Below are 12,284 nucleotides of genomic sequence, written 5' to 3'. Positions count from 1 at the left end.
TTTTTTTGTCTCAGAAATGCAAAAGTCGTCACTTTCTTGCTATTTTATTTTATCATTATGTTGGAGAGCAAGTTGCATACGTGAGCCCCGGACAGGTTTGAAATAATTCTCCAAAATTTCACATCTTTCTGGGTCCTCCCTCTCAAAAATCGGGACACCCTTCTCCAACTTCTCTTCTCAGAATTGGCGGGAGTCATCAGCCAATCCAATACCCTTGAACAATGTCTCTTTAGAGTATTGGCCAATCAAAGGCGTTCTTTTTCCCTCCATAAAAAAAGGATAACACGCGCTGGTTGGAGAGGAGGGGCTTTTGTTTTTTCCCCTTGATTTCGTAAACAGTAAAAAACCTAACCTATTTCCTTCCAATTTAACGAATTAATTTTCCTAAAATTCAAGCATAAACACGTGTTTGGTATCTACCTGGCTCTTCGTGTTTTCCTCAACGAAAGATTTCGTGCTGTTTTCAAAATATCCATCTAGTTGTTGTTTTTTGTTTGTATCAAAATTGTTTCTAGTACAAACTACAAACTTAACTATTGGAAGTGTAACATGCGATGTGTTAATGGTTCCACTCTTGTTGTTATCTGTAACACCACTCATGCAGGAACATAGAAGGTAAATCTTACTCTAGGTAAAACAACTTCGCTCTTTTTCTCTAAATTCATTTTTACGTCAGGTTTCACACAAGTTGCAACGCCCTAACATTCACTGTCGCAGTGTGAGGTAGAAGGGAGATGTGACCATTAGCTTGCGGCACAACATGCGGTGTAATCCTGTTTCTCACTTGCGCATTACCTGGTTACCATTTTAATGCGCAGGTGCAACGCAAACAGATATGGCAAACCCTCAGTTGTTTTCGTCATATTACCAGGCTCAAAGGGCATCCAGGCATTGAGCAAATGAGAAACATGATTTCAGTGTATGTTTCTGCGGGCAATTTTGGTACAAATTTGGTGCACCACTGTTTGCATCCTGTCTTATACAGCCTTCTCATGTGCGACATGAGAGTTTCTGAAGGGATTTGATTGTGAAAAACACAAAGCGGAGGTGTTATGAAGATACTTTTAGTAATTCAAAGACGAAGCATTTCGATCTTTATGGTTATTATCAAGGCAAATACGAACTTCATAAAGCGTCACTTAGTCAAAGGCAAAATACAAGCAATTAGCTATTGAAACTACTGGCATACGAGAAGTTGAAAGGTGAAAAAACATTATTAAAAATAGAAAAATAGTATAAAAGAGAAGGTATGCAATTGATTAATAGTGAAAACAGGTGGAAATAAAAGTAAAAATAAAATATTGTATTTTGTCTTTGCCTCAGACAATTGTGTTATGTAGTTTGTATTCGCCTTGATAGTGGCCAAAGAGGTCGAAAAGCTTCGGCTCTGAATTAATAAAAGCATCTTCATAACACCTTGGTTTTGTGTTTTTCACAAAGATATCCTGTCGAACTTAACTGGTGTTTCGGTGATTTTCATCGCCATGTTCAAAAATGAAAGTTTTTGGTTTATGAAAATCTTCTCTTCGTTTAAATGCCACAATGTTTATCCCTTGTGGGCCTACGCATAAGTTAACTTGTGTTACGACAGCCGGCCAGAGATTCCCCTCTAACTCGCTCTATAATCGGCATATCAAGTCATGTAGCATATGCATTCTGTTGGGAAGGATCTGAACTACAACTTTAGACTACTTTTATAGGGGTCTGCGCGATAACCGAGGGCTCTAAGGGTCGTATGTCATCTGCTGCTACTTCCTCCAGAAGCTTAGATCCTGACGTAAATATAGTTTTATGCTTCAATTTGGAGTGTTTTTCAGTGAAGAGCACCAACTTAATCGTACATGCACATTAGAGCACATTTGTTTACGCAGCTTCGCCTCTTTTTCATGTGAGTGCGTCCATGTGACCATGAGCGCATGATCGGAAAGCCTCTTTCTCTCACTCCAAGTGTCTAACTTTTTAATTTATGCATGCCTTCATACTATCAAGCAAACTCATACTTTGTTATTTTATCACCTTTAAGTTCTTAATTTCTGTATGTTCTAGGTGGATGTAAGTAATACCATGAGTATTTTAAGAGTAATTCAGCCATGGATAAAACAATATCTGAATGCTCACTTGATCGACCCCACTGTGCATCTCATAGAAGAGCAGTTAGAAGCTCGCAAGGTAGGTAGCACTGCTCGTCTTTTACTTTTCACCTAAGACATGGTTCACACTATTGTTAATTTTAAAATGTAATCATATTAATCCTAAAGCATCGATCAAATAACCTTTTTATCAGTCTGTGAGATGACAGCGTTTTCAGTTCTTGGTTTGGATGCAGAAGAAGGATAAATCTACTGAGACCTTCAACTTAATTTTTACCAAGAAGACTAAACCAACATCATGGCTTGTAATTTTCTACGTAATATTCTTCACACTGAGAGGACAATTTATCCAAGTACTCAAGAAATGACGTTGAGTAGTTTTATTTCTATAAAATGACGTAGGTATGATAGAAAGTCTGCAATGTCGCGAACTGAGATTCGCATCCCTGTAGTTTCACCATAGTAATGCAGTGGTATCAGCGAATGGATTTTGAAAATGTTGTTTTAATTTTCTGCCAATGTTCTTTCTCATGGACAAGCACTTTTTTAAAATATCAGAGATTTACTTGCCCGTAAAAATATTGCTAGTCAAAGCGTGAAACCATGTATCTATTGCGGTGTCTTAAAATTTCCGCTCCTACTTTATTTTCCAAAGAGCAACTAACTAGCCAACTTCATGGACTGAAATTTTCATAAAATATTCTGCTTATACAAAAGAGAAATCAGTTTTTAAGAAATTAAGTTGACTAGTTTTTGGAAGAAAAAATAAAGTATGACAGGAAGTCTGCAATGTCGCAAACAGAGGTATGTAATTTCAAACTTCGGCCACCGAGATGCTTGAGCTATGTGTGTGTATTTGATTCCAGAGTCTGATAGTGGTCACATTATATTCAGGGCTGAGTTTTTCATTCTCAAGACTTGATCAGCCATATAATCTTGTTAAAATCAAGTTACGAAACAGATTTAATGCATGATGTGGAGCTGCTTTATTCTAGCAATCAATTAGGTACACCTCGCTCCTCATCTAGCTGTTGTAGTACTTATCATCAATTTTTCATTGTTAGACTTGAAATTAACCTCCGTGTTTAGACTTGTTTGGTTGATTTCAACTCCTTTTTTGCTGTTGCAGAGTATTGACATAGATGCTTTAACGAAATACCACAATCAAACAACAGCAAAAATCTTCAAACATCTAGCGAAAGAACTCTCTGAATACTTACCAGCTGATTCTTTTACTTTCTCTGATGATTCATCCTTTCAGTCCAGGAAGAAGGAACTGAAAAAGCTTCAAAACCAGTGAGTATCAAGGCTTTTTCACAAATGGATCGCGATTCGCAGAAAGGAACCAGCGGGGTCACAGTGTTGTAAAAATTTTGCTTCTCCATAATTATCTAGAATATCTCCTAGAATAGCAAATAGTTTTTGCTTCCCACCAAAAAATTATGAATTTTTAAGGAAAATAGTGTATAAATTTTATTAGTGTGCATGCATTAAGTATATATGTTGTAGTCAAATCCCGTAATTTGGACACATCGCGATCTGTCTAGCGCCATTTGGACAAATCCTGAATTTGAAAAATTGATCGGGATTTGTCCAGACACATCGGGAAGTGGCCGGACGCTGAATATGGCATTTCCTTTGAAATATGAATATGATATGGATCAATAACTTAAGATAGTATTTAAAACATTTTACTCATATCTTTGTAAATCTGAGAATAATGGCACAAAATTTCCTTTTACAGAACAGATCATTAGTAGAATGCAATTGTCTTATTTCCATGGTTCTGAATTTTATGTGATACCAAAGTTCCTTTATTTTGAATAGTTCTTTTTTGCAGTCCTGAAATGCATTTATCACTTAAATTCCATTACCTACTTCATTTTCGTTTTCAGACTGCTGAAAAGTAGCTCTAGTAGTGAAGACGATGGTGTCTACAAAGAGGACAAACAAGAAATTTCAACACAAACAGGTAAGTTTAACAGTTTTTTCTTCTTTCTTTCCTTGGCTCTCTTTGGTCCCTACCATATTTTTGACAAATTTTATACATTTGCATCAAGCAACCATTGATAAATCAATCACCAACAGATGACATTTAGACTAAGTTTATTAGAAAGGAACCAACCCACATTTTCCAAAAAATTGTGTTAAGAATGATCTTGAGTTCCTCGAGCCGTATATTTTTTCCTACCAAACCTTGAAAGTCTAAAAACAATATTTTTTGGTGAAAAGAGGGTTTAAAGCTTATTTTTTACATCGAGCCCGATGCAAGAATAAAACTTCAAACCTCTTTTTCTCAGTTTCAACTTAATGTAGGTTGGTTCCTTTCTGATGTACTCCATCCATTTCTAGACTGAGGTCATTTTAGTGCTTAGATATTGACGAAGTTGGGACAATTGCAGGGAGGAGTGAAATACTGCTGCATATGAGAATTTGACAGCAGTGTATTCTCAGGTATCAAGTCTGCAGATTTTAATCTGCAGTAGGTATTTTCAAAATCTATATACATTTGAAAGTCAGTGGCCCGATTATTGAAACAATGTTGGCACAACAAGACCAAATATAGCCCTATTTTAACTATCCAACGCATTTCAATATCTTATGCGGCTGCTTTAAACTTCCAATAAGCGGCTCTCAGATTGTCTTTCAAAGAATTTTAAATTGTGCTTAATGAATTTCTGCCTCCAGTAAGGCAAATTATTGAGCTTAGTTGTGCGGGATTGATCCCTTAAGATCTCCCTAATAACTTCACCGCCCTCTTCCTCTTTAGTGCATACATTTTGCGGCTCATTGATGTAGGCCAAACAATTTTTTCAACAGTGCTTTTGTCCTTATCTTTCCCTTATGCAAAAAATACAATGAAAAAACATTTAAAAGTAACAGAAGCTTCATATGCCTGTACTAAGGAGTGGCAATTCTGCACCCATTTCTCGCAAGGATTACCCAATTTTGTGTGATTACCATTATGACAGTGCTATCCTGTGCCACCAGGACAGTCAATTTTAATATTCAAGTTGTTTACTGTTTTAAATGAGCATATTTTACTGTTTTTACAAACAATTCTGACAAAAATTCGTTGGCGGTAAAGTTTTACCCCTCAAAAAAATTGTCCTCGCTTCATCAATTTTGAAAAAATAGGATTATCTTCATCACCATTGATCAGTCAAGAATTTGATCTTCAAAATGAGACCAATATCACTTTTCAAGGATTATTAGTTTTGAATAAGCAGCAGCAGTCAACTTTTTTTGGGGTCAAGCTCCATACTTTTTTAACCAATATTTTAATTTTATTTTTCAGAAAATCGAGCATGCCTTACACTTAAACCTCTGCACAAGCTAGTGGAAAATGAGCCAATGCATGATGATATTATTCTTAATGCAGACTTGGCAGCAACTCCCTCTAAGAAGAAACATAAAAAGAAAAGGAAAGAAAATGCTGATGCTGAGCCTGAGTGCAGTTCAACAGCAGGTCCAGTGATCAATCTTGTGGAAGAAGAAGAAGAAGATGGAGACTGCCCGGCTGGATCCTCAAAAAAAAAGAAGCACAAAAAGAAAGAGAGAAGTATAAGTGAGGCAGAAAGCAGTCATGGCGTTGACTGTTACTCCGATCTTCTTGACCAAAGCAAGATCGGATCCAAAAATGATGAAAGTCAACCCATCCTAAAATTGTTCATGGAGTTCCTGAAACATATGGAGTCGTTGAGCGAAGAAAAGAAAAATAAATTCATCAAAGACGTCTATCAGATACTACGTACTGCAGGGAGCACTCAAATAGAATGTGATAACGAAGAAAACATTTCTCCAACAGATTATCATAAATTGAAGAAGAAGAAGAGAAAAAAGTCTCACAACTCTGAAAGTGGTCCAGATGATGTGCCCCAAGAAATAATTTATCTGGACATAACCCATGATCATAACTATGGTGATACGTTGAGAAAGCCTCAGAAGAGGAAAAAAGACAAACGATACGAAGAGTCATTTGAGACTGAAGATGGTTCCGGGGAGAAAAAGAAAAGAAAAAATAGTCATTGTGAATCTCTTCCTACAAACATAGAGGACAATGTGAATCCAACAGAAGCTCTGCTCAGTCCTTCTGAAAGTTCCAAAAAGAAAAAGAAGAAAAAAAAGAAGAATTTGGAAGACGAGACTAGTGCTTCTGAAGTAACCTACTTACCTGGAGATGCTTTCAATCTACCTGAATCGGAGAAAGATAGCCAACGCCAGGATTCTTTCCATGCAAATTCTAGTCGTAGCAATAATATTAACAGCGCCCATTGTGATATTTTAGGATCTGTGATAAACCAAGAAGCAGGAGACTCCTCTGAAAGAAAGGATGCTCCATCTCGACCCACATCGCACTCGAGTCAAAAAAGTCTTATCGACAGGCGCCTAAGCTGTGAATCTGGCTCCAGTAAGATTACAAGAACACTCAGAACCGACGATTTCCTTCATGAGCTAAACCCTTCTTACGATTCAGACTCTGATTCAAATGGAGGTAGCTCTGTTCTTTTGTTATCTCATGTTATGGGCGATGAAGTAGCAATCAAAGAAGAGCCGTTGTCTCCAGATTTTGCAGAGCGAGGTGAGTTAGCGTTGCCATTTAGGGCCTGTATTCATGGCAAAAGGGACTATGTATACCTGAATTGAATCAATAGGAATCATGTAGTAGGCTTATTTTATGTGCACACTCAGTTCCTTTTGATATAATTTATAAGTGCTTCCTTCCTTTTAGCATGAGTACGTCCACTTTTAATCATTCTCCCTTTGGTATGAACGAGAACAAGGTGGGGGAAAACGTTATACAAAAGTATACTGTAAACGTACAGCAAGTTAAAAAACAATGCTGACTTGCAGGAAACAAGACAGAAACGCTATCAAGACCTGAAATGTTTCAGTCACTTACCCAGGCATTATCAATTGGATGAAAATAAACCACACTTAAATCATAAAAATCTACCAAAACCTGTATGACCAGAGATAAGAATTTTAATAGTCAAAAATCTTTGAAACCTATTTTAAATTAAACTTAAAACATGTATATAATTTATTTGGTCTTGTTGAAATTTGATGATGAAAAATAAATTAAAACCGTGCTTGAATATTGGAGCTTTTATGGAGGGCTCAGTGACTTCAGAAAATCAAAACAGCTTCCAAGTAACAGGTTATTGGAAAGTCAAAAAATATTACTCAACTGTGAACAAGCAGAAAATTCTGTCATTAAACCATGAACTTCTTTTTTTAAGTTGAAACACTCTATTTTCAACCGCAACTACTTGCTCTATCAGCATGATTTGGGAGGATTTCAGAAGAAAGGTCCATAAAAGTGAAAGTTTGCGCGTTTCTCAGAGCAGCGGCTGTCTGAGCAAATGGCAGCATAGCTGAGACCATTGTTACCTTCTTATCCAGAACAGATAAATCGGAGAAATAAACTCGCTTATTTTAACTCTTTACTATGATTTTAACTTCAGGCCCTTCTTATGAAACCCTTATTAATTTTGTCTCTGCAAGGCTCTCTCTGGTGTAGATCACGCCTCTAAAAAGTAGCTTCTGTCTTTTTTATCTTGAATTTTGCATTATTGTCAATGGATTTGGCATGGGTAACAAATCGCTAAAATTTAAAATGTATGAAATATACATTTTAAAAAAATGTAAGAGAGTCTTTTTTATGATGAATAGTGAACACCCTAGAATGAGCAGACATTGGCTAGAGAACATTGTTTCCTAACACAAGAAGAAATTTAAATTTGAAGTAAATTTTTTGCCGATCAAACTCAATATTTCTTGAAGAAATCATTCATGTTTTTTTTTTTCATTTTTTAGGTCTTTCAAATTCAGTCAATTCTGCCAATTTTGTGAAATCACCATCACGGAAGCAGTCGCGGAAAGCTAAATCTTCTTCCTCATCAAGTGGAGCTGTTGGCAGTGCTTCACAATCGAACGTCCTGAACGAATTTCTAATTATGCCACCATCCACCAATGATTTTAGTCTATCTAAAACTTTTGATGAGCAAGACATGATTGACCAAATGGAAGGTGTGTATTTGAACCTTCTGACTCACCCTGCCTCTGCACAAAACACTTTGGCCAGTCCTCCAGAGTAGATCCATTAGGATTTGTACAGTAAAAAATACTATGGCCAAAGCCCTCCAAAGTAAAGGTCTGCTACACACAAGATTTGATAGTGAAATTACAGAAACGTGTATATCGGTTTGTGGCATTGTAGACGTCCTGTCATACTTTATTTTCTAAATAGAAAGCTACCCAATGTCTATTTGAACACTTCAGTGATTTTTCTTCTTTGAAAATTCCATGAGAGAAGAGTGGATTTCAGACGTCCTTAGCATTATTTAGTTTTCCTCTACTTTAAACTTGACACTTTTTCAAGGTGTTTAAAGGTCTGGGAAACTGAGAATATTGAATAATCAAGGAAATCAGGGAATTTTATGAAGAATACTGAAAATTTGTAGGATCTTGGAACTTTCAATCCGAAAAAAACCTCAGCCATGTCAATTTAATCAAACCAAGTCTTATTCTGGTTCAGGCTCCAATTCTCTGTTACACTTCTAATAGCGATTAGAGGAACAAGTTTTTACCAAGAATTGCAATTTTATTCAATGGATAATTAATATTAAAAGAAAAAAAGTTCAAATTTGTATGTCTTTTGCAGTGAAATAAATGCCAAAAATTGTTCATTTTCAGTTCTATCCGCTGAAATTGTCCCTTCTGAAAAGTTAGGGAGTGTTGACCGTTTTGGGCATTTTAGTTAGGAAAGCATACACTGGCACAAGCATGGCATTTTAGTCTGGAAAAGTCCAGGACTTTTTTTTTGCTGAGTTTGAAGACACCCTGTTTTTCCAGTTTTAGCCCCCAATCAAGTATTGTCTCATTTTATCACAGGATTGTACCTAAGTAATACTTTCATGAATACATTTTTAACAAAATTGATTATTTTTGCCCCAAAGATTCAGAAGATGAAGAAAGTGAAAATTTGTCATCAACACATGATGAAAGGCAAAATGAAAGTACTGGAATAACTCTAAACACATTCACAAATCCTTTGTCGATACCAGTTACCATCCCAAGTGTTGATACGAGCGCAAAACAGATAGAACTGAACGATTGCAGATCTTTAGAAAAAGAACTTCTGGAGCTGGAGCAATGCCTGGTGTATGCTGAAAAAGGGGTAAGTAAGCGCCATCTGAGATGACATAATAATACAATTTGAAAGACCAGCTCGCATCGCGTGATGTAAAATCGCAAAATCAAGAGCAAGTAAAAAAGGGAGGGGGGGGGGGAAGTTATCACGTTGAAAATTTTAGGGGAGCAGAAAATTTTTCAAATGGGAAGGCCAACTTGAAAATAGGAAAGCTAAGAACTTTCCTTATACATGCTTCCAAGTCGTTGCATATTAACTGACCCTTGATGTTATTTTTCTTTTTAAGTAACCAATTCATGTATATATGAGACTTGAAATGAAGCTTTCCCGTCCTAATCAGGCAGACTGCCGTTCAGAGTATGCGCTACTGAAATTACTGATATTGCTGTAGGTTCACTACAAAGCGCTACATTCAAACGTTCTCTCTACATTGATATTCTCAAATTAAACCCCTTTAGGGGCTCTAAGGGCCTTAGATTCCTTCACAGAAATAGATTGTTGCACTATGCCCTTAATTTGGCTGAAATAATGTAGCTCTTCCAGTTCAGAAGAGGAAGAAGTAGCTAGGTACAGTACAGAATAGACCGAGCAGGGAGGTTTTTAGTCAGTTCACCACTCGCATCAGTTTTATTTCTGAATATTTCTCTCTGACAAAGGGAGAGTTCTCACAATACACCCTACTCCTGCAAAAACTGTTCCTACATTAACATCTATGTTTGATTTTGTCTCTTCTTTTTCTTTCAGACAAGAGACGACCAACAACCCTCAACATCGCAAGGACCAAGGTAAGATCTTCCTCCTTATGGTGGTGGACTGAACTTGGTTAAAGATGTGAGCTTATTTTGCTATAATTGCCCTAAAATTTCATGAATTACACTCAATTGTTTATTTACATCAGGTTTGTGACACTGAAATAGAATTACATCAAGTTCTTTATAGTATAACGCTCAAATCCTATTTTTGTCTCGTTTTTAAAAATTTAAATCGAAATCAAACTTTAAGAGGTTTTAAATCTTTCAAAAACTTATGATCTTGTCTATTCAAAACCACTCAAACTCATTTTAAATAATTTATAAGCTTTTCTGTGTATGTTAAGTCTCAAAATCATAAGTTGTTCATCATTTGATCATCATTATATCTCTGTGTGTTGCACCAGAATGAAAAAATGACCCATTTAAGAAGACTAATTAAATTTTCGGTCTCTCAATGATTAGCATGATCCTAGCTCATGTCTTTTTCCTTGTTCAGTTGGCTTTATTCCCAGTCAAAGTCTTGTAAATAGCAGGTCTCCTGAAATATAGATTGAAACATAGATTAGAAATCTCAGAGTCAGTAAAATTTTAATAATTTTCCCCACAGAAACTTGTTACTACGCTGATTCCCAACAGTTTCATCACTTTTTGAAACGACAACCTCCTCGCCCCCTTATAAGCTGTATTCAGCTTTTTATTCCATCGAAATTTAAATTTTGTTAAAATTTTTGTTGAGTCACCAATTTAAAGAATTAGAAAAAGATTTGAGACAGAATGAGCAAAAGTTTTAAAGCCAATGCTTTCAAATAAGTAATATTAGGTTTTACCTGATTTTACAAGACTTTGCTTGTTGGATGCTGCATTTGATTTTTTGCATGTTGAATTGCTGTTTTGCGTTTTATTTTTGGAGTTTTTAAAGTATGTGGAAACCATTATTGAAGGATTTAGCGAAAGCTTAACCCTAATTCGACCCTGCTGCTCTGAGAATTAGTATTCAAAGATATGAATATCAGTAACCCCGAAAGTTTACAAAATATCCTAAACTCATTTCCTAATCTCGATTTAGTGCTGCTAAAATCACGAAAATCGCCAAAGAAACAAAGATCAGATCATATGAATTTCAGGTCATATTAAGTTCGATCGCTCAATAATACGAAAATACTATAATACAGAAAGAACTACTGTATGAATTAAGAATAACGTTTGTCACACTACTCATATAATCATTGACAAGAACACATTAAATCAAAGAATCATCAATAGATTGTGAATGTGAACTTCAGAACCTGCCCAGCGTTGCGTGGACAGCTCAGAGCTGACACTTTGAGACAATCATGATCCTCTCCTAAAACTTTGCCAGAATAATTTGGAACTTTACTGAAGTTTGCAAGGAAAAGTATGTCTTTGTCGAAAATGAAAATATCAAAATATTTTAGACACCCCCGAAGGGATGCAGGAAATAAGAGTAGAAATCAAGCTTTTCCCTCGGTTCAACAGCAAATATTGCAAATCTTTAGATTTGATTGGAAAGGAAATTCTTTTTTGTCCCAATTCCAAAGCATATATGTAGAAGTTATCGAACTTCATTTCATATCTTTCACAGAGAGTTATGAACATTAAGAAAGATATTTTTGACTTTCCGTTCGGTTGAACAGAGGTTTTTAATGTGATCAGGGTGATCTTAAGGTTTGTGAAGTTCGTAATACAAAGAATGCATGCACACTTGTAGTCATGCTTTTAGACGTACCCGTTTTTATTTAATTGTGTAACTGAATAGCTGCGCACATTATGCCGTTCACTACTTGATTCGTAAAAAAATCTGTAATTTTAATCAACTGGCTGTGAACAGTCTTCAATGTTTATGGTTGGTTTGTAAAATACACTAAACAGAGAATTTGCAGGTGTCTGAAATTTGATGAATTTCGTGTTTAAGTGGAAACTACTGAGTGAACTGAACACGAGGATATCCTTGGTTCATGAATTGAACAATTATTGGAGAAGATATGACAAAATGATCTAATCTGCTGAAATACGTGTGTTTAAATGAGAAATACCGTCAGATGATGTCACTAGGCAGTGCATTTTCTCACTTTTAAATCTATTTTTATACTTTTTCCCATATAAGAAAAAAAATTATGAAAAATACTGTGAAATCAGCTCTTTAAGCCCTTTCAGATGATGCAATATATAATTTGCATGCAAAGTCTCCATTGTCGAGATCTACAGGCAAATTCTGATGTCTCAGTTTTCCCTATCGCGTTAATGGAGCTCAGAGGGAAACAAGAA

At 35.9% G+C, this 12,284-nt stretch overlaps 1 protein-coding gene across 13 annotated transcripts in view; it reads left to right on the top strand.

Moving 5' to 3' along the window:
- The first annotated feature begins 303 nt into the window (after positions 1-303).
- LOC109033817 (uncharacterized) overlaps positions 304-12,284 on the top strand; it is a 66,560-nt gene continuing 54,579 nt past the window's right edge. For 4 of the 13 annotated variants that reach the window (XM_072303627.1, XM_072303625.1, XM_019046603.2 and 1 more), the window contains exons 1-8: positions 306-615; positions 2,047-2,169; positions 3,220-3,386; positions 3,986-4,062; positions 5,389-6,672; positions 7,911-8,123; positions 9,053-9,273; positions 9,991-10,031. In XM_072303627.1, coding sequence (XP_072159728.1) covers positions 2,065-2,169; positions 3,220-3,386; positions 3,986-4,062; positions 5,389-6,672; positions 7,911-8,123; positions 9,053-9,273; positions 9,991-10,031 — 2,108 coding nt within the window. In that variant the 5' untranslated portion in view covers positions 306-615; positions 2,047-2,064. Of the gene's footprint in view, positions 632-2,046; positions 2,170-3,219; positions 3,387-3,985; positions 4,063-5,388; positions 6,673-7,910; positions 8,124-9,052; positions 9,274-9,990; positions 10,032-12,284 lie in introns of all 13 variants that reach the window. The other 9 variants (XM_072303623.1, XM_072303626.1, XM_072303628.1 and 6 more) reach the window with 5 other exon arrangements.

Source organism: Bemisia tabaci, chromosome 8, assembly GCF_918797505.1.
Source record: "Bemisia tabaci chromosome 8, PGI_BMITA_v3".
NCBI lineage: Eukaryota > Metazoa > Arthropoda > Insecta > Hemiptera > Aleyrodidae > Bemisia > Bemisia tabaci.
Note: the sequence above shows the minus strand (reverse complement) of the source record. Positions and strands in the feature narration are given on the sequence as shown.